This window comes from Borostomias antarcticus (genome assembly GCF_949987555.1).
Source record: "Borostomias antarcticus genome assembly, chromosome: 5".
In the NCBI taxonomy this organism is placed as follows: Eukaryota; Metazoa; Chordata; class Actinopteri; order Stomiiformes; family Stomiidae; genus Borostomias; species Borostomias antarcticus.
The window spans coordinates 12,376,823-12,401,576 of record NC_140238.1 but is presented as its reverse complement, the minus strand read 5'-3'; the positions used below and the strand labels follow the sequence as shown (position 1 = coordinate 12,401,576).

At 44.8% G+C, this 24,754-nt stretch overlaps 1 protein-coding gene across 1 annotated transcript; it reads left to right on the top strand.

The window, feature by feature from the left end:
- Positions 1-242: 242 nt before the first annotated feature.
- coch (coagulation factor C homolog, cochlin (Limulus polyphemus)) lies at positions 243-24,726 on the top strand (the record flags this gene model as incomplete). Its single annotated transcript, XM_084438911.1, has 10 exons — positions 243-384; positions 18,461-18,665; positions 18,787-18,920; positions 19,097-19,165; positions 20,066-20,213; positions 20,946-21,049; positions 21,568-21,794; positions 22,437-22,695; positions 23,048-23,302; positions 24,551-24,726. 10 exons carry the CDS (start codon positions 243-245, stop codon positions 24,724-24,726), a joined length of 1,719 nt encoding a protein of 572 aa, XP_084295037.1.
- Between the last annotated feature and the right edge of the window lie 28 nt (positions 24,727-24,754).

Genomic DNA, 24,754 nt, shown 5'->3' with positions numbered 1-24,754 from the left:
TCAGGGAACTCTGCAAGCTCTACAACATCTTCAAAAGTCGAATGACCCCATATCACCCTCAGGGCAACGCCCAGTGCGAACGATTCAACCGGACAATGCACGACATGCTACGCAGTCTGCCCGTGGACAAGAAGAGGAACTGGAAGGAACATCTGCCAGAGTTGGTCCTTACATACAACTGTCATGTCAATTCTTCAACGGGTTACTCCCCATTTTATCTGCTTTTCGGAAGAGATGCAAGGATGCCAAGGGATGTGCTGAGTGGCAAAGATGTAGAGGACAGTGGGGCAGAGAACCTGGATGAGTGGGTCCGAGGACATCACGAGCGACTGAGGGCAGCGGCAGAGGCTGCCGGAGCCATGGCCAAGCATGCGTCTCATCGACGTAAGCGGATCTACGATAGAAAGTCCAGAGGTGCGCTTTTAAGGCCAGGAGACTGGGTCCTGTTGAGGAACCATCGTCCCAGAGGTCGTAACAAAATACAATACAAGTGGGAGTCCACTCCATATCTGGTCGTGGCACTGAACCAGGAAGGAATGCCTGTCTTCGCCGGAGGGTGGTGGCTCAGAGAAAACAGTCCATCGGGACCAACTCAAGCCTTGCACGTTTCCCAGCCCCACACAGAGAGAGCACATGTGTATCCCACAGAAGATATTAGAACACTCTCAATGCGCTTCAGAGTCAGAAGGGCATCACATTGTTTACGTCCCTCACAACCACCCCCGTCGTACCCATGCTCTCCCAGTCTCACCTCACGCTAACACAGGGGTCATGTCTGGCTCAGAGAGAGGGGTGGGTTCTAGTCCATACAGCGGGGGTGGGGTAAGCAGTGAAAGCGAGCCTAGCGTTTGTGAACAGTCAGTGGGCAGTGAGAGTGAGTCTACAACCCATGAGCAGTCTGTAGGTTCAGATGACTCGGATGCGGGGTCGGAACAGGAAGAGGATAGGCCAGACAGGTCACAGAGGACTACTAGAGGTCGTTTACCTGTTAGGTATCGGCACGATTATGTGCTACAGAGTGTATTTTGTAAACAGTGCTTGAAGGCTTTAATGAAACGTGTGTCGGGATCTGTATGAGGCAAAAGACAATGTAACCCATGTGGGAACTTGGATATGTGTTGCCCTGTGTTAGAGAGCTGTGACTTCATATTTCTGTAATCTTGATGTGAGAGGTTTATGTTGCTTGCAGTGGGACTTTGCAAGCTTAAAGGAGGGGGAAATGTAGACACTGAGAGTGTCTTGTAGAACTCTGCCTGGACCTATTTTCTTTGTCGGACTAACGGAGTGTCAGCCTGGTGACCAGGGGGGGGGCTTACGGAAGAGGAGCCGAGACCGGAACTAAAAAAGGCGTGCGAGAAGGATGCTGTGAGAAGGTGTGTAACGTGGACCGGCTCTCCGTTTTACGACTTGTTGAGTATAGTCTAAGACGTGGGATGGACAGTCGAGTTTGTTGTTTTATTAGTGAAAACGGAGTATAGAATTGTGCGACAGAAGAACGAAGAGGACAGGCGACTCGTTCATGAGTACCTGTAGAATATCAATATTGCGTAGAGTATCAGTACATTCGCTAGCTAGGTAGCCACACCGGCTATAGCTTAGCTCCAGTGTTTCCCGCAGCTAGCCATTCAGCCTTGGGCTATAACGATAGCGCGGTCTCCTTCGTTGCCTGGAGAGGAGGGACGAGTCTGCGTTGGTGGACGACTGCATTGGACCTGACATCTCCCTTACTGCGACTGGTCTCCGGCCGATATCCTTCAACGTCACCCCGTGGGGTTCCAGGTGACAGTCCCTTGGGACTTCGCACATTTCTTGGGAGCGCTTGAGCCACCGCGGTTGTAGACTCAAACCATTCTAGTGTAGGCTACTCGGACATTCTACCGCGAGTCGTGGCTGCAGACCAAGCCCCCAGGATTCGAAATCTAAAGTGAAGGCCTATTGAACCGCGCCATCTTGGCTAGATTTGTAGTCACTTGGCTATTTCCGGTGACTTTTGACTTGCGCAGTTGAGCTTCTCTGGCCGACGCGCGTCCACGAAAAAGTTCACATTTATCTGAAATGTAGACGCGCGTTCCCGGCTCTCTCGGCTCTCCCCGCTTTGATTTAGCAATGAAAACCGGCTTGCATATTAACCTGTTTTTGTCAAATATATCAATTGGAGAAATTATTTTTTGATCCTGGCATCTTAGTTTTAACAGGTTAAATATAATTGAACATGTTTTGTTTGCTAGTAGATGGTATTCATTCCGTTCGCGATAACGTTATTGCAGCCAGGCTAAATTCCTCCAGGGAGCCAGTGACCGGCGAGTTGAAGAGCTTCACTCCCCGCCAGCAGGAGCTCTGGCCGCGGCTACCGCATCTCGGAAAACCCGCTGAGTTCGTGGCTGCTATTTCACATTCGCCCTTGATCAATCCCAATACCGATCCATGGTAATAATGAATCAATCGTTCAGATCAGATCGGCAGTGCTGCATGCATGTTACAACATCATTGTTAGCTTTATTAACATAACCATAGCCTACATTTATCTCTCTAACGTTAGGCTATCCATCTTACACCAGTCGGCCATTCGATAGCTGGAAGCGGTCAACGCCAACGTTGACTGAAAACACCCAAACTCAGTGTATCGTTTCATCTTCATGCTACACATCAACTCCTTTACATTGTATGTGAATAAATTCCTGTTATTCTAAAAATATCCCATTTCTGTCCATTCCTGGAAAAGGCTAATAATTGCTGTCAAATGATCACTCCAGTTTATCACCGTATCCCACTACCATTTCAACTATGCACAGGAGGTTGTCTTGTGGTCATTTTCATTAAAAAATGATTAGCCTGATCAGTTTGTTGTATGTATTAAGCCCTTTTTGAGCGGTATGCTTGTATTAATAGCTTATAGCTTGCCATACTCACCAACCTTGGGACCTCAGAAATAGGGAGCATTTCCAAACCAAATTGCGGGGGGGGGGGGGGGCATTAAAAGCATTACAAATTAGACATTAAAAGCATTAAAACGAAATGTGAAACATTATATATATATGTGTGTATGGAGCAATTGTTTGCTAGTAGGCTGCATAAGCTTACACTTAACAATGCACACACACAAAACGCTCAAAAAGGGCTTTTCAAAAAGTACTACAACGATCCACCTTCTTAAACACCTATTGTCTTTTAGATTGCTATTGTTGCACTTTGCCTTCAGCACTAGTAGTACATTGGCTTTTCCAACGTTAAATGCAATTATTGTTAATCACTTTGGATAAAAGCATCTGCTAAATGACTAATGTAATGTAAATTATATTTCCACACTCATCACAATCGATCCTGGCAGCACTGTTCTGGATGTACTAGAGCTTTTGGAGGTTCTTGCCAGGGATCCCAATAAACAGTGCATCGCCATAGGAGATGTTTTAGAGATGTTAGTAGAAGGTAGTAGAATGACATCTTACAGAAATGTTTGATGTGGGTGTCAAAGGCCAGGGAGGGATCAAACTTGACACCAACGAGAACTCTGATCTTGATGACATCATCCTCGAGTTTTGCAACCCTGCTCTGACGAAATCGGTGTCCCTCTCAGTCTACTCCGGGCAATAGAGGCCATGTACATGGATACAAGAGCCAAGGTGGTGACCTCAAGACGGCAACAGTGAGAAATCTGACAACCTGGCGGGGGTGTTGCAAGGGGACACCTTTGCCCCCTTCCTCTTCATCATAGTCCTGGACTATGCACTCAGGAAGGCCATCAAGTGGACGGGAGCATGAACTTGGCCTCACTATAACACCTAGGAGGTCAAGATGACACCGCGCCATAGTCCTAACAGACCTCCACTACGCGGACGACATCAGCCTGCCCTCCGACCACATAGAGCAAGTACAGGAGCTCCTGTGCAGAGTGGAGACAGAGTGTGCCAAGGTTGGCCTTCGGCTAAATGTCAAGAAAACCAAGGTAATCCCTTATAACATCCTCCTAGACCATCCACCTCAAACAATAATAGGAGGCATTGCTCTGAGGGAAGTCAGTGACTTCAAATACCTGGGCTCATGGGTCAACTCATCTGAGTAAAACCTTAAAGTAAGGAAGGAGCTTGCGTGGAGGGCTCTGAATGGCATGGCCAGTGCCAACACACAGGCATTGGTCACAAGGGCATCCCACACTAACATACATGGACATACTCAAGAAAAATGCAGGAGCGAAAAGTACTGACGAGCTAGCCAAATGTATGAAGAATCATGATGACTAGAAGCACCGATGGAGGGCTCGTCCGGGAACGACCTAGAGAGAGTTTGGTAACTGAGGAGGAGAGAGTGATGGTTTGGCCTGTAATGGTGAGGTTGGTTATGAGAGAGTGCTGGACCTGGTGAGGGGTGCCGACAAGTAGAGCCTCTGTTTTGCTGCTGTGTAGTTAAAGGAAGTTTTGTTTCATCCCATGCCCTTGTCTCCTCAAGGCAGGTGTTGAGCTGTGAGCAGACAGCCGGGGGACTTGGGGCAGTTTTCAAATACAGCTGGGTGTCATAGGCATAGCAATGGAATGATATTTCATGCCTGCTGATGATATGACCGAGGGGGAGCATATAGAGGATGAACAGAATGGGGCCAAGAACAGATCCTTGAGGGACACCACAGGTGACCATGCATGTCTGAGACCTAGATGCCCATAGGAAGACATATTCTGTCTCTGACAAATAAGAGTTCAGTTCAGAGCTTGCTCAGAGAGACCGATAGAGCTTTGAAGATATTCAAGAAGGATGGAATGGAGGATTTTATGCTGGGCTGAGAACATCACTGAGATAGGCTCTGGAGAGAGTACCTACTGGCCTGATTCAGCACTCCCAGAGCTGGGGAAACACCTGTGACTGGAGGGAGGGAGGGAGGGACAGAAAAATAATGACAAAGTTAAAAGACATTAATTCCGCACAAGGTGGGCATTACTGTCACCTGGGTTTCTGTGGGAGAGAGGGATGAGATGGGTGAGTTCTCACTTTCTTCTCTTCTAGACTAATCTGATCCTAGATCAGACCAAGACCTACCATACATGTCCTGGTGCCTGGGACTGAGCCCAGTTAAAGATGGTGAAGTCTTCAATCACAGCTCTTGCATGTTGTATAGCTGAGCAGCCCCTCTAAAATCTTCAACCCCTCCCTCGCTTAAAGCCTTGTCTGAGTCGCTGTTATTAAAGCCACATTGCCTCAGAATACTTAGGTGTAATATAACTAAACTTGAGAATGCAATTAAAGAAATCAGTTGGAGGGATTGTCTACAAGATACTGATGTTGAGGAAAACAGCCAGGTCTTGATATCCACTATTCAGTTTATAATAAATAGATTACAAAACATTTCAAAATCAAAACATGATCAAAAGACTGTGACATGTGGACACTTATGAAAGAAAGGGATAATGTACTCAAAACTGGTCAGGGTAGTAAAGTAAAGGGTAAACCTAAATTAATCTCAAACAATCTGAAAATGCTGGCAGGGAAAGCTGAAGCAGAAGACCAATAACACATTAAGTTGAATGACAACTTAACACAAGACTCAACCCACCCCCTCCAAAGGCTCCATTCTGTTGATTAAGTGAAATTAAGTCCTTAACCCAGAATGTCAACACTGGGTTGAATGTCTGTGGATGATACACAACCAGTCTTATCTTAACACATATATCAGAAACAGTTGTATTGAAGTTGATAGATTCCTTATGAAATGTAATGAAAAACCTCAGATGTGTTCTCTGTGAGTCCCCTCCTGCTTTAAGTCATCCGTAATCGCCAAAGAAAAACATGGGAACATGCTTAAATGACTGGCGCCTTGTAGCTCTCAAATGCTTCAAGAGGTTAGTTAAAGACCACATCTGTAGCGTGTTACTGCCCACCCTAGACCCTTTCACATACAGACAAAACAGATCAACAGACGACGCCATTTCTACAACACACACCATCGTCACCCACCAGGAGAAGAGGAATACCGATGTGAGGAAGCTGTTCATTGAATACAGTTCAGCGTTTAACACCTACCCCGACCCGACACCAAGCTCTGGGACCTGAGGCTCAACCCTAGCCTGTGCAGATCATGGACTTCCTGTCGGACCAACGCCAGGTGGTGAGGATGGCTCCAACACCTCTGACCCTCATCACAGGGCCCCCCTGGGGGTTGTGTTCTGAGCTCTCTCTTCTACTCGACTGCGTAGCCACACACACAGCTCCACAAGAGTGATCAGGTTTACTGACGACACAACGGTAATACGCCTGATTACCGACAATGACGAGATGGCCTACAAGAGAGTGTTGTGGAATTTACATCCAAACACCTTAAACCTTTGTCCTCTCTCTCCTTTTGTAATTCATCACCTCCCCCAAATATTCACATAGCTGTGCTAACATACAAAATGGCCGAATCTGTCTACAACAGAATAACCATCCTTTGTCATCCTTTGTCCCCAATTGCCGCCTTTTTCTCATGTCACATGTCTGTTCTCTTGGCCACGCCTGCCATTTCATATGACGTACAATGGAGTAGCCAATCACATCCTGGAAGCACCGTACCTTTGTTTTGATTGCATATAAGGCACAGCAAAACCCATAATCGGGACTTGTCTGGATAGACCACTCTGTTAGGTTGTTCAGAAAGTCCTTGCGCTCGTATGTTTTCACAATAAACCAGACTTAACCTTTTGAGCGAATCTTGGTAAATCCTTTTTACTAGAACAGTAATTTCCATTACAAGAGTCAAGAAAGTCAACAATCTGACATAGTTGTGCCAGGAGAACAATCTCTCTCTCAACGTCAACAAAACCAATACACCATACACTTTACACACACTATAACTTTCTATTACGCTACATTGCACTTTTTGCATTACTATTGTAGCTATTGTTTTTATTATTATTAGGCTGTATTATACTGGCTTCTTTATTGTCACTATCTTGTGTTGTTATTTATGTCGTTGCTGCGAGGTTGAGGAGCCAGAACCCAAGAGCTTTACTCCCTTGTACAAAGGACGTACTGTAACAATAAAGGTATCTGAATCTGTTTCAACTGGATTATGGGGCGGCTATGGCTCAGTGGTAGAGCAGGTCGCCCAATGATTGTAGGGTTGGCGGTTCGAATCCTGGCTCTTCCTGTCCTCCTGTCGAAGTGTCCTTGGGCATGACACTGAACCCCAAATTATTCCCATTCTTGCATGGCAGCTCCTGCCATTGGTGTGTGAATGTGTATGTGAATGGGTGAAGGAGAGGCCATTCTTATGCACTTTGGATAAAAGCGCTATATAGAGCGAGTGCAGTCCATTTACAATGACTGAGTTAATTCCTCGATGTTCATGTTCATTCCTTCCTTCCTTGATGTTCATACATCAATATGTCTTTTGATCAGGAGGTACTGTATATCAGAAGGTACTGTATATCCTGAGGTTTGATCAGAATGTACTGTATATCAGAAGGTACAGTATATCAGAAGGTACTGTATATCCTGAGGTTTGATCAGAAGATACTGTATATTCTGTGGTTGGAAGTCGCCCATAATCACTCCCATCTTTAATGTCAACAGTCCCATAAGCATTCTCCACATTCTGTCTAAGGTCGCTGAGAGGTTTATAGCAGAACAACTAATTGCTGATCTGGACATACACTTTGATTTCACAGTCCACCATTCCACGGCGACAGCTACAGTAACCGTATCCTTTCAGAAAGAAAAAGTCAAAAACAAACTGAGTAAGGCTGGAGCTGTTGGAGCTGTTCTAGATCTAAGGAAAGCCTTTGATACAGTAAATCCCTCAATTTTAATCACAAAACTGGCAAAATGTAAATTTTCTCCCGACAACTTATGCTGCTTCAGATCCTATCTTGAAAGTAGAATTCATGGGGCTGACATACCAAATGTACGCAGATGACTAATATATGTACATGCAGAAAACAGTGATCTTTCAAAACGAAATAGCTTCCTCACTTGCTCCAGCACGCATGCGCACAGCGTGCTGGAGCAACGATTGCGCGCTGTGCGAGGAAGCTATTTCGTTTCGAAAGACGTTTCTAAAGATCATATTACAGAGGCATGTGAAAACCCACCACAGGCCTATGCTCTATGTTAGCACAACTAGCGATTCATCAAGACAGATTGATGAAAACAACCGTTTCGCGGCAGAAAATAGATTTTTAGAAACTGCATTCTAAGTGCCCCGACCACCGACATTACATGGATATACTGGCTCGCGCTGGATTTTAAATTTCTTCTACATGCCTCCAAACTACACCAAAGTGATCTCGGTGAGTCAAACGTCTTATAATATGTCGTAAATAAGGTCCAGGTTGTCAAAAACGAGCATTGTCCTTTAAGGTACTGGATATTGAACTCAAAACCTCATATCATTACATTACATTACAGTTTAATCATATCATTGCAATATACTTCCTAAGTACAATCTCCTGAGCTGGGAAAACCTAATATATAATATAAATATATAAACCTAATATATAAAACCCTTCATGGCCTAGCACCAGACCATTGACATTAATAAAAGAAGGAGAGAAATGTTGTGTCGTTTGTCTCAGAATCAGAGTCAGAAATCGTTTATTGCCATGCAGCTTTACAACGTGCAAGGAATTTGCTTTCCGATGAGGTGCATAACATTTAGACAACATTGGACAGGGTGCAGTAGCGAGACAGGACAGTGCAAAGAGTGGCAGGTAGACAGTAGTATGGAACATGGCAGGTAGACAGTAGTATGGAACATGGCAGGTAGACAATAGTATGGAGCATGGCAGGTAGACAGTATAATGGAGCATGGTACTGTAGGTAGACAGTAGTATGAAGTATGGTAGGTAGACAGTAGTATGGAGCATGGCAGGTAGACAATAGTATGGATTGTGGTAGGTAGACAGTAGTATGGAGCATGGTAGGTAGACAGTAGTATGGAATATGGCAGGTAGACAGTAGTATGGAACATGGCAGGTAGACAGTAGTATGGAGTATGGTAGGTAGACAGTATAATGGAGCATGGTAGGTAGACAGTAGTATGAAGTATGGTAGGTAGACAGTAGTATGGAGCATGGCAGGTAGACAATAGTATGGAGTATGGCAGGTAGACAGTATAATGGAGCATGGTACTGTAGGTAGACAGTAGTATGGAGTATGGCAGACAGTAGTATGGAGCATGGTAGGTAGACAGTAGTATGGAGCATGGCAGGTAGACAGTAATATGGAGTATGGTAGATAGACAGTAGTATGGAGCGTGGCAGGTAGACAGTAGTATGGAGTATGGTAGATAGATAGTAGTATGGAGCGTGGCAGGTAGACAGTAGTATGGAGCATGGTAGATAGACGGTGATTCTCATTTAAGGTCAACCTGCTGAGCAGGTGAGCTCAACCACAGTCTTCCTCTGGTCCTCTAAGGCTGAGAGACGAGGCTGGATTGGCACAAGATTGGAACAGGGGAGGAGGGGAGGGGAGGGGAGAGGAGAGGAGGGCTTGGGAGGGGACAAGAGAGGAGAGGGCTTAGGAGAGGAAAGGAGAAGAGAGGAGAGGAGAGGAGGACTTGGGGGAGGGGAGGGGATTGAGGGCCAGAGAGTGCTTGAGAGGAGGGAATGGGAGAGAGGGGGGCAATAATGAGCAGTAGAGTTGGGGAGAGCAGCTCTGTACTGACCTGCACTCGCTAATCTGGACCCTCCCTGGTCCTGAAGGGTTGCTTGGGGAACGCTCAGCCAGCCTGTCAGTCAGTCAGTTAGTCAGTAGTCAGACAACCAGCCAGCCAGTCAGCCTACCAGCCAGGCAACCAGCCAGTCAGTCAAGTCAGCCAACCAGCCAGATAGCCAACCAGCCAGTTAGTCAGCCAGCACAGCAGACAGACATGAGATCCCTCACAGAGAGCATGGTAGAGCTCAGTATTGATGTGTTTTGAGTTGAGTCAGGCATACTGTACAGTACGCTTGATCCTGGAGTTTAGAGGAAGGGAGGGAGGTTGCAGTTCAAGATTATTAGAACATGGAAACACCATTAAAGGAGCTAACTGTTCTGACCAGATGAAGTCCCTGCAAAGAACAATGTCCCTGTCCTCTCTCAGTGATTATAAAACTCAATGGGGCTATATTAGAGTCAAATGGTAAATGCACTGCACTTATATACTGTAGCACTTTTATCCAAAGCGCATTACAATGGCCTCTCATTCACCCATTCACACATACATTCACACACCAATGGTGAAAGCTGCCATGCAAGGTACTAGCCTGCTCATTGGAAACAATTTGCTCAATCAAATCATTTTTTCCTTTTTCATTAATTAAGTAAGATAACATTAAGTTATCAAGGTCACATGGAAACACTATTGCAACACTGAGCATGTACGTGCCTGTTGTAGCCAGACCCTGACAGTTATCTATGAAAATAATTAGTTTTGAATGCATTTATTTAGAGCTGCCTGTCTTCAACCAAAGGAAATCTTGGTCAGCCTGTTCTCAGGCCTACATTTCCAAATCAAGGTGATCCTATTCCTCAGTTAGTTAATAAAGTAGGTCTAATTCGTTATTCAGCATGAGTTGTATTATTATTATTAGTATTAGTAGTATTATTATTATTAGTAGTAGTAGTAGTAGTAGTAGTGTTTCTTTTGATAGACCAGGCGCTTCTCTGCTGTGTTTCTGCTGTACTCTGGTCGCAGGTAGGAATATCAGCAGTGCTAATGGAGGAGGACAGGCAGACAATACCCCTCTAGGAGGTTCCTGGGACTGACTCCACTACAGCACAGCCACAAGCACCCCCCCCCCCCCCACACACACACACACACACACACACTCTCACTCTCTCTCTCTCTCTCTCTCTCTCTCTCTCTCTCTCTCACACACACACACACACACACACACACACACACACATATGGGGTTAATATTAGTGTTATAATATTATAGTTTATGTATAATAGCATTGTAATATCACATGATTGCTTTGTTATTGCATAGTCATGCAGTTCAGTGCACAGTCTTCTGACAGTTGAGGTGTTCTGGTGACAATGGCAGCAATCCCAAGGTGCTTCTAGCTAGCATCGATCCTTATGAGGTCAAAGAATGACCTCTGAATTCTGAAGGGAAGGATCAGTAGTCCATCTCTGGGCACATTCCTCTGAGGGGACATGTTGCTCCTCCAAGCATCAGAGATCATCTATCTTAATTCCCTATTGCTAGGGCACAGGATGCCCTATAAGGATCTAGCTTGACCTAGCCTGAAACAGCTGTGTCACTTCTAGTCAGTCCCTCCTGACACAACACACACACACACACACACACACCCTTTCTCACTACAAACACACACACACATACACACACAATACATGTTCATATTCCCATGAACACACCCACACTCTCTTTCTCACCACACACATATGTTCAAACTAACTCTTCAACACACACACACACACACACACACATGCACACACACACACTCCATCACACTCTTTTAGCTTGGTTTTAGCTTGGAGAATAGTGAGCCAGGCCAAGAGTTCCTACCATCACCTGCTTACTGGGAAAGAACAGGGCCAAGACCCAAAAAGCCAAGAGCCCTGTTTTTAGCTAGCAAGTTCATCTGAGGAGATATGATGATGGAGTGAATGTTTAGAGGAAAACACAATCACGGTGAGCACAAACACCCTGTCTATTCATGACATCCTATATCCCTCTCTTCTGTCGGAGAGGAAAAGGGCTCAGGGGATGAAGGAGATATAATGACTATCTAGCCTGGTCCTCTATTCCTGCAGAGAGCAGAGTTACAGTACAATAGACCAAACTGCCACTGTTAAGATACCCTACTGTTATAGAGAGCAGCACAGCCCATTGTTCCTCTCCCCGCAGCCCAGCGCCGCCTGTAAGGACACATCAGAGCTGACAGGAAACACCAGAGAAACCTGAAACGTGCGTCCATGACGACTACAGCCATGAGCGCCATGCTCACGCTTCCAAAGAGACCATTGTGGAGGTGACCTCACAGCGTTTGTGGTCTCCACTCACGTTCCCCCCCCCACACACACACACAACTCCCTCAGGTAAAGGGTTAGCACCCGTTGCTAACAACACCAACCAACACCACCCAACACTGTGGCTTCACTACAAGGAATTCTGGGTGTCGAGACGCTGTGAGGTGTTTCTGGACAATGAGCCACTTGTTCTGTGGAGACACTGACACCGATATCAGGTGACACACTCACTAGGTCTTTTGTCATGTAGGCTCTCTGCAGAGAACATTTCTTATCCTCACTATGGGGGATCCGGTACTCAGAGTGTGGGATTCAGATTAAATGTATCTTGTGGAGTGTTGATATGATTCTATGCAATAAGGTTTAAAACCTTGAAAGACTGTGATGTTTAAGACTGTGATGTTTAAGACATACTTTTGGTTTCTTTCAACAGGTTAGTTGACTGAGAGAACAAAACTATACTCTTTAGTTGGTTTAGACATCTAACTTGGTTTATATTCACCCAGAAGGAAGGATGAGGGACTGAATGTTAATCTGACACCTGTCTTTGCACTGTCCTGTCTAGTCCTTGCACCCTGTCTAATGTTGTCTACCCATTAGTGTTGTGCACCAAGGTTCAAGGTTCAAGGTAGTGTATTTAGCATGTGCCCAGAGATAATAAAACATGCAGTGAAATGAGGGGAGGGTGCTCAAATTATTGTGCTGAAAACAATAACATAACAGTAAGAAGATTAATAAGAACAGTTAACTATACAATAGGACAACAAAGAAACAGCAGACAAGGATAAAAGAGGTGAAAAGAGGAGTAGAGGTAGATCACGGGAGGAGCAGTTCCCACGGTGACGCAGCCAGTCAGGACACTCTCCACAGCCGCGGAATAGAAGGTTCTTAGGATGGAGGGTGAGACTTTGAAGGAAGTAAAGCCTCTGCCTGGATTTTTTGAGTATGTTCTGGGTGCGGAGAGTCTAGGTAAGGTCCTCAGTGATGTGCACACCGAGGTATTTGAAGCTGGAAACCCTCTCCACAGGTTCTCCACTGCGGGGCGTATTCGCCGATCTGCTGTCTCCTGAAGTCCACCACCAGTTCCTTAATCTGGCTGACATTCAGGGTCAGGTTGTTGGACTGGCACCACTGTGCTAGGACGTTTACCTGATTTAGGTAGGCCTGTTCATCGTTTTTAGAGATCAAACCTACCAACACAGTGTCGTCTGCGAATTTGATGATGGAGGTGGAGCTGTCGGTGGCTATGCAGTTGTGGGTATAGATGTTATACAGTGGGCTCAGGACGCACCCCTGAGGAGCCCCTGTGTTGAGGGTTAGTGATCCAGACGTCTGGCCACCCACTGACCACATGGGGCAGGTCCCTGAGTAAGTTTTGCACCCATTTGCACAACTTGGTATTGATGTTAATTGACCTCATCTTCGTGACCAGGGTGGGGGGGAATATGGTATTGAATGCTGAACTGTAGTCGATGAACAGCAACTGACCAGAACAAATTCCTAGCAAAAACCTACTAGGCAATAAAACTTCTGATTCTGAGTGGGATAACGTGAAGCTGTTCAGAGGGACTGGACATGCCAGAGATAGACAGAGATGCTCCACTGAAGCTGTTTTGAGGGGCCGGACATGCCAGAGATAGACAGGGATGCTCCACTGAAGCCCCATCAGATGAATAGAGGCCCCTTTGGACCAGCCTCAAGCAGTAACCCCATCTGATAAAAGAACACTTTCACATAAAACAGCTGTTCAACTTCTGTTAAGGAGGGTTACATAAGAACAATAACAAACTGTCAAGCCATTAAATCTGACTGACCTAGACCCAGTCCTATCAGATCAGAGAGAAACTGTGATTCAATATGTTATTTCATATGTTATGTAAGATATCTGCCGAGGGACAGAAAATATATAATATTTTGAAATGCTGTTGATGTTACTCAGCATCAGGAAGTTGATTTTTTTTGGCCTGGGTCACTATTAAGACAGAGATGTAACATTGTTTGAGAGTCACACAGGGTCTCCTTAGAGATGGCCTACTAACTTGATAGTTCAACTATGATAGTCAACAAGCTATCAACAAACATTCAACTAACTATCAACAAACATTCAACGATCAACAGATATTCAACTAACTATCAACAAACAAGCACATCCACCTCTCGGGTCACAAGGGCCACGGTTAGAGGGGATTGTGAAGTACCCATTAGATGCACCACTTTCGCTCAAAATGTCTTGTCAGAGGAAGCGCCTTGTGGAATGGCTTACCACTTTCAGATAGGGAAACCTTACTTTTAACAAACACTTTTAACAAACACTTGAAGATGTGGCTAAGGACACACCAAGCTTGTGACCATCTCTGAGCACATACAGTACATGCACGCGCACACACACACACACATACACACACACATGCATGCACCAACACGCACATGCATGCATGCACACATACACATACATACATACATACATACATACATACATACATACATACATACATACATACATACATACATACATACATACATACAGTATATATATACATACATACATTAGCCTACTGTATGTACATACACAGATCTTAACTCTGAATACGACCGCATCACTCAACAACAACAACAAAATAGCAGTCATCGTATAGTGTTAATATAAAATTTATATTAAGTTTAAAATAAATCAATTCAACTAACTATCAACAATCGCCTAACCATCAACAAACATTCAAGTAACTATCCATGTTGTCCGGTTGATTATGACAGGTGTGTATGTATCTCAGATGAGGTGAGCCTCTCAACATACTGAGATCATACTGAGATCATGACATCATTCTTCCCTTTCTCATCTCATATTCCCACCTGTCCTGACACATTAAGGACTTCTCATCATCCACCTTGCCAGGTTCGTACCCCTCATCTCTCAGGTTGCCAGGTTCAGATGCCCCCTGCCATCCCATCCCCCAGGTTGGGTCCTCCCACCTCTGCTGATGTCAGTGTGGATGACATGACTAGGAAACTGGGGGAGATTATTTAAGGAGCTCCGCTCTCTCTGCTGGGCCAGAAGTGATCCCAGGAATACGGCAACATTCACAGGAATACCCACACATTCCCACAGCAAGATCTGATGAACTTTTTATTACCTGTAAGCTTGACTTTTACTAGTCACTGTTCTTGTCTTTTTTCCTGATTTCTTAATTTAGCCTCGATGCTCTGGTGTGTGAATGCATGACTGAGAACCGTCCAAGCAGCAGATATCTAGCGTCTGAAGCCTGGTTGAATGTTTCTCTCTGGGACAGATGACCAAAAAACCATGACTTCCTCATTTAATTTACTTCCAAGCCTTCTGTCTATGAAATAAGTAATTACCTGTTGATTCATTGATTGACTTTATTTTTATAACTTTGCTTTTTGTCTTACCTTTCTTGGGTTTTATCTTCCATCTTATTTTCCCTGTTCTTATGTTCATTTTATCTATTTTTATGTGAAACACACAAAAAAAATGTCTTTGTTGCAAAGCACTTTTTTATGAAAGGTGCTATACAAATAAAATTGATAGATTGACTGATATCGTTGTAGGTGTCTGGGTCCACCATGTCAGTGCTGTTTAATGTCCTGCACCTTTTAGGTAAGAACTGGGCGATGCTGTTTATAAATCTGCCAAATCAAACTGAACTGCTTTTAAAACCCTAAACCTTTAAGTTAATCTGTGAAACGTGATCACAGGAGACATTGTGGTGATGAAAAGCGTTTTTCCTGTACTAAACATTGTATTGAGAGCAAATAGGTCTTTGAGAGCCCACAGTGTGGTTAACACGTGTCACATTACATCACATTACAGATGTTCACTGATGGTTTTCCTTTTAAAAGACTGATCATTTTCAGGCAAAACTTGACCATGACAAATGTGAGCCATTCATTTTTCACTCTGAGTATTTGTTGGAGTCAGTAGTGCAGATCCACTGTAACATAACCTGCCTGGTGCTGTACCTGGCTGAGAGCCCTTGCCTGGCAGCTGGCTGTCAATCCCCACCTCAACGGCTGCTCTGTGTCCCTCCAGGTGCCCTCTCTCTGATATGCACAACATCTGGATCTAAATCAAGTGGTGAGTGTCTATGAATCTGTTCTACTCTAATCTTAAATTGACAGACATCGCTGTTGTGTCTGTGTTGTTGCATGGGAAAATGTGATGCTGTGGAAGTGATCATTAGCAGAAGAGTAAGCATGCGCATGTCATTAAAGGAGTAGTAAAGGGGAAATCATGTTTAGCCTTGTTTTAAAGGAGTAGTAAAGGGAAAATGCATGTTTAGCCCTGTTTTAAGGTTACTTATGATCATATACAATGGTTCAGATCAAAACGTTGACAAAGCTAGCATTTTCGAGAAAGTTGATAATTGCTCTACCACCGTTTTGGTCATACAATGGATGTGGATGGGCATCTTGAAAAATCATTCAAAAACATGTTAAACTCTCGATTTCAAAGACAAGAAACTCACCTAGGTGTTAGTTGGCGTTCTGACATAAAGTAAGATTCTAGTTCATCTGGAAAGGCTTTTTTAAATATTTAGCATAGAACTATTTAGTCACAGCACATACGTGTGTAAACGTCCGCAAACTAGGTAGCCTAGCAACATAAACAATAACAATAGCTACCATAAGTAGTTCCGCTTCCTGAATCCCCTCTGCGGACTGATCTACACATCTACAACGGTCGCTTCAATACAAGTCAATGGATTTCATAAAATGATCAATAAAACCCTACAGGATTCATACTTTGCTGCAAATTTGATGTCAGAACACCAACGGACACCAATTACACCCTCTGTGAGCTTCTTGTCTTTGAAATCGAGAGTTTAACATGTTTTGAATGATTTTTCAAGATGCCCATCCACATCCATTGTATGACCAAAACGGTGGTAGAGCAATTATCAACTTTCTCGAAAATGCTAGCTTGGTCAACATTTTGATCTGAACCATTGTATATGATCATAAGTAACCTTAAAACAGGGCTAAACATGCATTTTCCCTTTACTACTCCTTTAAGGTTACTTATGATCATATACAATGGTTCAGATCAAAAAGTTGACAAAACTAGCACTTTTGAGAGAGTCTGATAATTGCTCTACCACCGTTTTGGTCATACAATGGATGTGGGTGGGCAACGTGAAAAATCATTAAAAAAACATGTTAAACTCTCAATTTCAAAGACAAGAAACTGTGTTGGCGTTCTGACATATAATTTGTCATAAAGTAAGATTCTAGTTCATCTGGAAAGGCTTTTTTAAATATTTAGCATATAACTATTTAGTCGCAGCACATACGTGTGCAAACTAGCTAGCCTAGCTAACATAAACAATAACAATAGCTACCATAAGTAGTTCCGCTTCCTGAATCCCCTCTCCGGATTGATCTACACATCTACAACGGTCACGTCAATACAAGTCAATGGATTTCATAAAATGATCAATAAAACCCTATAGGATTCATACTTTGCGGCGAATTTGATGTCAGAACACCAACGGACACCAATGGGTTGTATGCACAACTCCAGTACTTCCTGAAATTAGACATGCTTCTCTATTTCCTGTCTTACACTATTGGATGAAATGATTATTCAGGTGTGTATGACCTAAACGGTGGTAGAGCAATTATCAGACTTTCTCAAAAGTGCTAGTTTTGTCAACTTTTTGATCTGAACCATTGTATATGATCATAAGTAACCTTAAAACAGGGCTAAACATGATTTTCCCTTTACTACTCCTTTAAGCATGTTTCTGTTGATAAAGCTAGCTACTCATTCTGTATTCTGTAGCCTAGCCTACATGATATATCATATAGAATAGAATACAATAGAATACAATAGAATATAATAAAAAGTGTATACGCCATATATAACCTGTACAGGCACATTGGAATTCTTGTAATCACTTGTCCTTACAATCTTATCGGCACCAATCAATTCCTCATTACAGTTCCTGGTACACAAGGTTCCCAATCTGGCGATTTACTAGCAGTCTATCAAATTTACCCTAATCTTATAATGAACTGCTAGTCAAGGTGGAATGTCTTAGAGACATTCAGTATTGTATAATTTAATTTGGTTTGTGAATTAGTATTTTACTGGAGAGAAACTGACCTACAACACCTGATAGGCTATTTATTTCATTACTAAAGTGTACTGATGTTATTATTGGGCAGTAGCCTACCACTAGGCTATAGTCTCTGGTCGCTGTGGAAAGGGATGAAAACTGACAAACAAACAAAACTGATATTTATTTTTCCTATCCATGCATTTGGCTGTTTTGATTAAGTAAATAAGACTTAATCAAAACAACCCAATTACAGTTTGATTCATATTTAATATTGATATTTGACTGAAAAATGATTTATGAAAATTAATGAAAACGGCGGTTTTTGCAAATGAACTAATTTTCCTCTTTCTTGGAAGCCTGCTGGCAGTTTTACTACGGGCACTGTAGCTCTGTGAGGTCACACCAAACTGACAGTATTTGGCTACTTTACTTGACAGAAAACAGATGCCATCGCAGTTCAGTTGGCCTATTCATTTCCTCCTCAGTTCCCTCGCCGATTGCGTGTACGACCCGTGGGGCGGACCTACCGGCGGACCGGCAGGTGGTTTTGTGTCCGCCCAACTGCACACAGTTGAGGGTATCGGTGTTCGGTACCGGTGTGTATGCCGCCGTATCCGGTGTATGTACCGCGGCGGTGCACAGGTAGGAAAACCCCGGGATGGAATCAGATGGATCTTGTGCTCACTGGTGTTGCTTCACTAGTTTGACAATTAGCTCTTTGTCACTTTCGCTGACAATCTTTCTCCGTCCCCAATTCTGCCAGAGGTGCGATCCAGTCATCTGGGGGACCGGTGAAGGTGCACAAACTGCAGGGCCAACATAATTACACGAGCTCCTTCTCCCACGGGGTCTACTCTCAGGCGCTTTCCAGGTGGACCGCATCCTTCACCGTGGCCAGTAGGTAGCGACACATACCAAATAACTACTCGACGTGCCTTAAAATAATGTGTCGGAGAGAGGACTGTATTTCAATGGTATCCACTTCTACAGTAAAACCAGTGACATTAGCCTATGAAATATTTATTTATACTACGGTGCTGCTTTGTTGAGTCCATTTGTCCCTGTGTGGCCAGGTGCAGCTAAGGTGCAGCTGGAGCTGTCGAGTAAGACCCGCTCTACTGCCCTCCCTGCTACTGAACCAGGTAGCCTAGTCCTCCAACCAGTCTGACTACATGTGGGATTGAACCCCAGTCTGGAATTTTCACGCAGTGTTGATAATAACACATCATAAGTAAACGGTGTCAGGGATTCCAAAGCCACAACAGAGTATTTCCTCTGTCTTCAGACACAGACACATTAACCATGGTGCTTTACGACCGTCATAACACTAATGAGAAGTCCATACAGTAACCTGAACGTGTGTGTGTGTTGTGTGTGTGTGTGTGTGTGTGTGTGTGTGTGTGTGTGTGTGTGTGTGTGTGTGTGTGTGTGTGTGTGTGTGTGTGTGTCTCAGAGACGCCGCTAAAGAAGCCAGTTAAGAAAATCCCATCAGAGGGAAATAAAGGTATGTGTGTGTGTTCAGTCCCTGTTAAACTGCTTTAGTCTCTGAGGAAGTATCACAGTTCCTCCTGATGGTTCATTGTAGCCTCCTCTGTGACATGGAGACGCTGCACTTTTAGACTCAGTCTAGGATCAGAGAGGCTGGCCTATGTAAATATAATCTAATAGTGTAGAACTATCCTATCCCGCTATAACCCTGTCTCTCTCCTGTCTGTCCCTCTCTCCTTTCTATCTTTCTCCTGTCTGTCTCTCTCTTACCTGTCTCTCCCCTGCCTGTCTCTCTCCTACCTGTCTCTCTCCTGTCGTCCTCCGTCCAGACTGCTAGATGGAGCTTGCTGAGACAGACAGGCAGGCAGGCAGGCAGGCAGACAGACAGACAGACAGACAGACAGACAGACAGATAGATATAGATAGATAGATAGATAGATAGATAGATAGATAGATAGATAGATAGATAGATAGATAGATAGATAGATAGATTGATAGAAAGAAAGAAAGAAAGAAAGAAAGAAAGATAACCATGTTTGTCTCTCCTGTCCCAGACTGTCAGATGGAGATAGCGGTGCTGTTGGATAGCAGTAAAAACATTGGCCAGCGGCGCTTCAACCTGCAGAAAACCTTCCTCAGCAAGCTAGCCGTGATGCTCCGGATTGGCCCCAACGGACCACACATGGGAGTGGTGCAGGCCAGGTGGGTCACACCTCTCTTCTCCTCTCCTGTCCTCTTCTCTTCCCCTCTCTTCTCCTCTCCTCTCCTCCCTTCTCATTTCCTGTCCTCTCCTCTCTTCTCCTCTCCTCTCCTCTCTTTTTTCTCCTTTCCTGTCCTCTCCTCTCTTATCTCCCCTCCTCCCCTTTCCTTTCCTCTCCTCTCTTCTCCTCTCCTGTCCTCTCCCCTCCCCTCCTCTTCTCTTCTCTTCTCTTCTCTTCTCTTCTCTTCTCTTCTCTTCTCTTCTCTTCTCTTCTCTTCTCTTCTCTTCTCTTCTCTTCTCTTCTCTTCTCTCCCCTCCCCTCCCCTCCCCTCCTCTTCTCTCCTCTTCTCTCCTCTCCCTCCTCTCCTCTCCTCTCCTCTCCTCTCCTCTCCTCTCCTCTCCTCTCCTCTCCTCTCCTCTCCTCTCCTCTCCTCTCCTCTCCTCTCCTCTCCTCTCCCCTCCTCTCCTCTCCTCTCCTCTCCTCTCCTGTCCTGTCCTGTCCTGTCCTGTCCTGTCCTGTCCTCTCCTCTCCTCGCCTCTCCTCTCCTCTCCCCTCCTCTCCTTTCTTTTCCTTTCCTTTCCTTTCCTTTCCTTTCCTTTCCTTTCCTTTCCTTTCCTTTCCTTTCCTTTCCTTTCCTTTCATTTCCTTTCCTTTCCTTTCCTTTCCTTTCCTCTCCTCTCCTGGTGTAGTCTCCTGCCTCAGAGTATGATTAGCAAGACTCTCACCTCTGCAGTGACACTCCCAGGACAGAGATCTTCCTGACCAACTACACTCAGCCCAAAGACCTGGTCTTCGCCATCAAGGAGATCAGATACCTGGGAGGCAACACCAACACAGGTCACACCTGCCTCACACTGCTGCACCTGAACACAGAAGCCTCGCATACATGGAGGGATGGATGGAGCAATGAATGAATGACAGGCGGCTGTAGCTCAGGAGGTAGAGCGGGTCGTCCAATGACCGCAGGGTCGGCGGTTTGAATTCTGGCTCCTCCTGTCCACATGTCGAAGTGTCCTTGGACAAGACACTGAACCCCAAATTTCTCCCAATGAGCAGGCTAGCACCTTGCATGGCAGCTGATGCCATTGGTGTGTAAATGTGTGTGTGAATGGATGAATGAGAGGCCATTGTAAAGCGCTTTAGATAAAAGTGCAGTCCATTTACCATAGATGGAGGATATATGGATAGATGGATGGATGGGTGAGTGAGTGAGTGAGTGAGTGAGTGAGTGAGTGAGTGAGTGAGTGAGTGAGTGAGTGAGTGAGTGAGTGAGTGAGTGAGTGAGTGAGTGAGTGAGTGAATGGATGAAAGAATGAAATGTGTAGTGAAGTAACTGTGCTGGCCCCTCCCTGCAGGTGAGGCCATCAGACACACAGTGGAGTCGTTCTTCAGCGCCGCAGCGGGCATGAGGCGGGGTCACCCGATGGTCATCGTGGCGCTGGTGGACGGTTGGCCATCTGACGACCTGGGGGCGGCCGCCACGCTGGCCAGAGAGGCGGGCATCAATGTGTTCCTGGTGTCCGCCGCCAGGCCCACCCCTGAAGAGCTCGCCATCATTCCAGACAAGGACTTCACTAAGAAGGTAGCTAGGGTTCCAGACAAGGACTTCACTAAGAGGGTAGCTAGGGTTCCAGACAAGGACTTCACTAAGAAGGTAGCTAGGGTTCCAGACAAGGACTTCACTAAGAAGGTAGCTAGGGTTCCAGACAAGGACTTCACTAAGAAGGTAGCTAGGGTTCCAGACAAGGACTTCTAAGAAGGTAGTGCCTGCCTAGATCCTTGATCTACTGTAGAGTAAGCAGTTCAATCAATCAATCAATCAATCAAAGCTTTATTTATATAGCGCATTTCATACCCAGAGGCAACACAATGCGCTTTACAGAGAACAAGGGAGGTGGGCATACGACCCACTCTCTACATATTCCAGAGGGAAGCAAAAAAACAGTTAGTCTGCTTGCTTATTAAACACATGTATTTAATATGTATTTAATTTATTTATAATTTAAATATATTTATTTTTCTTTATTTTTTTATTTTTTTTAAATAAATATTTATTTATTTATTTGTCAAAAAGTGCAGAGTACATTGATAAAAAATGTAGCAATATATTGAACTTTGACACTGACAGACACAATAAAGTCCAGGACTTATTTCCATGGTGGTCCCTGGTGGCCGTCAAACAACATGTGTGTGTATTCATCTCTATATGTGTGTGTGTCGCCAGGCAGTGTGTAGGGACAACGGTTTCTTCAGCCTGAGCATGCCCAGCTGGTTCAGCACCACCAAGCACGTGAAGCCGCTCTCCCAGCGCCTGTGCTCCAAGGACCTGCTGCTCTGCAGCAAGACTTGCTACAACTCCATCAACCTGGGCTTCCTCATCGACGGCTCCTCCAGTGTGGGCTACGGCAATTTCCGCATCGTCCTCGACTTCCTGTCCGCCATCGCCAAGAGATTCGACATCTCCGACGTGGGCACACATATAGGTGGGAGTGTGTGGTTGGATCACTGCGTACTGTGTGTGTGTGTGTGCGTGTGTGCGTGTGTGTGTGTGTGTGTGTGGTTTGGGGGTATGTGTATGTCTCTGTGCGTGTGCATGTGTGAGGGGGTTTTATGTATTTTTTGATCAGAGATACATCAATCAACCACAGAGTCAATGTGCCAGTGTCAGCCTAACGGCTAATTTTCAACCCTTGTCCCTGTGGCCAGATGTCATTACACCATTCGCACAATTATGAGCCTGACTGTGTGTGTGTGTGTGTGTGTGTGTGTGTGTGTGTGTGTGTGTGTGTGTGTGTGTGTGTGTGGGTGCCTTGACCTGTGCCCTGTCCTCCTCAGGTGCTGTCCAATTCACGTATGACCAGAGGTTAGAGTTTGGCCTGTACGACCACCCGACCAAGGAGGCCACCTTCAGGGCCCTGCAGGGCATCCACTACATGGCTGGGGGCACCGCCACAGGAGACGCCATCACCTACACGGCCCAGACGCTCTTCAAGCCCAGGAAGGTGGGCTGGAAGAACTTCCTGATCGTGGTCACGGACGGGCAGTCCTACGATGACGTCATACGCCCTGCCCTGGCGGCCCAGAAGGAAGGTGTGTGTGTGGAGGGGTTTATGTGTGTGTGTGAGTGTGTGTGTGTTAATATGTGTGTGTGTGTGTGTGTGTGTGTGTCAAGGTTATAATAGTTTTTCTTTTTTCATTAGTTTTTTCTATATATCATTTTAACTTTTTGTTTTCAATTTCAGTTGTTTTAATTAGTCTTTAAACCAGGTTTGCTAGTTTAGTATAGTTAGTATTTTTTGAAAATGCTTAGTTTTAGATGAGTTTTTATTAGTTTCAGCATTAGTAACTCCGCCCCAGCGACAGCGACAGTGTTTTCGGTGGTGTGTCTGTTTGTGCGTGTGTTTGTCTGTTCGCAGGATTACACAAAAACTACTGGACCGATTTTCACAAATCTCGGTGGAAGGGTGTAGCATGGCCCACCTTAGAATTCATTACATTTTGGAGCAGATCCAAAGCACGGGTCGCATCCACGGGCTGCCCAAACACGGCCGGCCATTCACCTCCATTCATTTTTTGAACCAGGATTACGCAAAAACTACCAAACTGATTTTTTTGCAACTCGGTTAAGGGGTGTATCATGGGTCACCTTAGAACCCATTACATTTTGGAACAGATCCGAATCACAGGCCCGATCCACGAATGAAAACTAAACTTAGAACAAAGCCAGCTACCTGTATGGGGGGCTAGAGACATGGGGTTTGGACTAGGATTTTCATGAAACTCGGTGAAGGGGTGAAGCATGGGCCAATTTAGAACCCATTCAATTGTTGGGAACACAGGGCCACAAAATGCATTCAGGGGTGGAGGTCTGAGCTCTCTGAGCACCATTTCTAGTTTTAGTTTTTTTTTCTTCTGCGCTAGCCTCGTGAGATTATCCTGAGCTCGCAAGCTCATTCCGTGTGAAACAAACCATCTGTTGCATGTTACGTTATTTCTGCGCAGGGGCACAGCAAGAAAAAAATGGAAGATAGATTTCATATCCACCCAAAATACTAGGCTTATGTATGAAATGAAAAAGACTACAACTAAGGACATTTTCTCTTTAATTTTTTTTTATTTTAGTGAGTTTTGCAAACACACAATACAGTTGTAGTTAGTTAGCGTTCATGTAAAGCCTAGTTTTCATTTTTAGTTCAGTTAACTAAAATGTTTTTTCATTTTTGTAGTTCGTTTTCATTAACGATAATAACCTTGGTGTGTGTTTAAACATTTTTATCAACAGTAGGTTCATGTGTATCCTAATCTTATTCCCCTCTCCTCCCCTCCTGTCATTCAAAGGCATCACCATGTTCTCTGTGGGCGTGGCCTGGGCACCGCTGGAGGATGTCAGAGCCATGGCGTCCGAGCCCAAGGACAGCCACACCTTCTTCACTAAGGAGTTCACCGGCCTTGAGAAGTTCACCCACACACTGGTGCAGCAAATCTGCCAAGACTTCAACAATGAAGCCAACTAGACACACACACATACACACACACACAAAC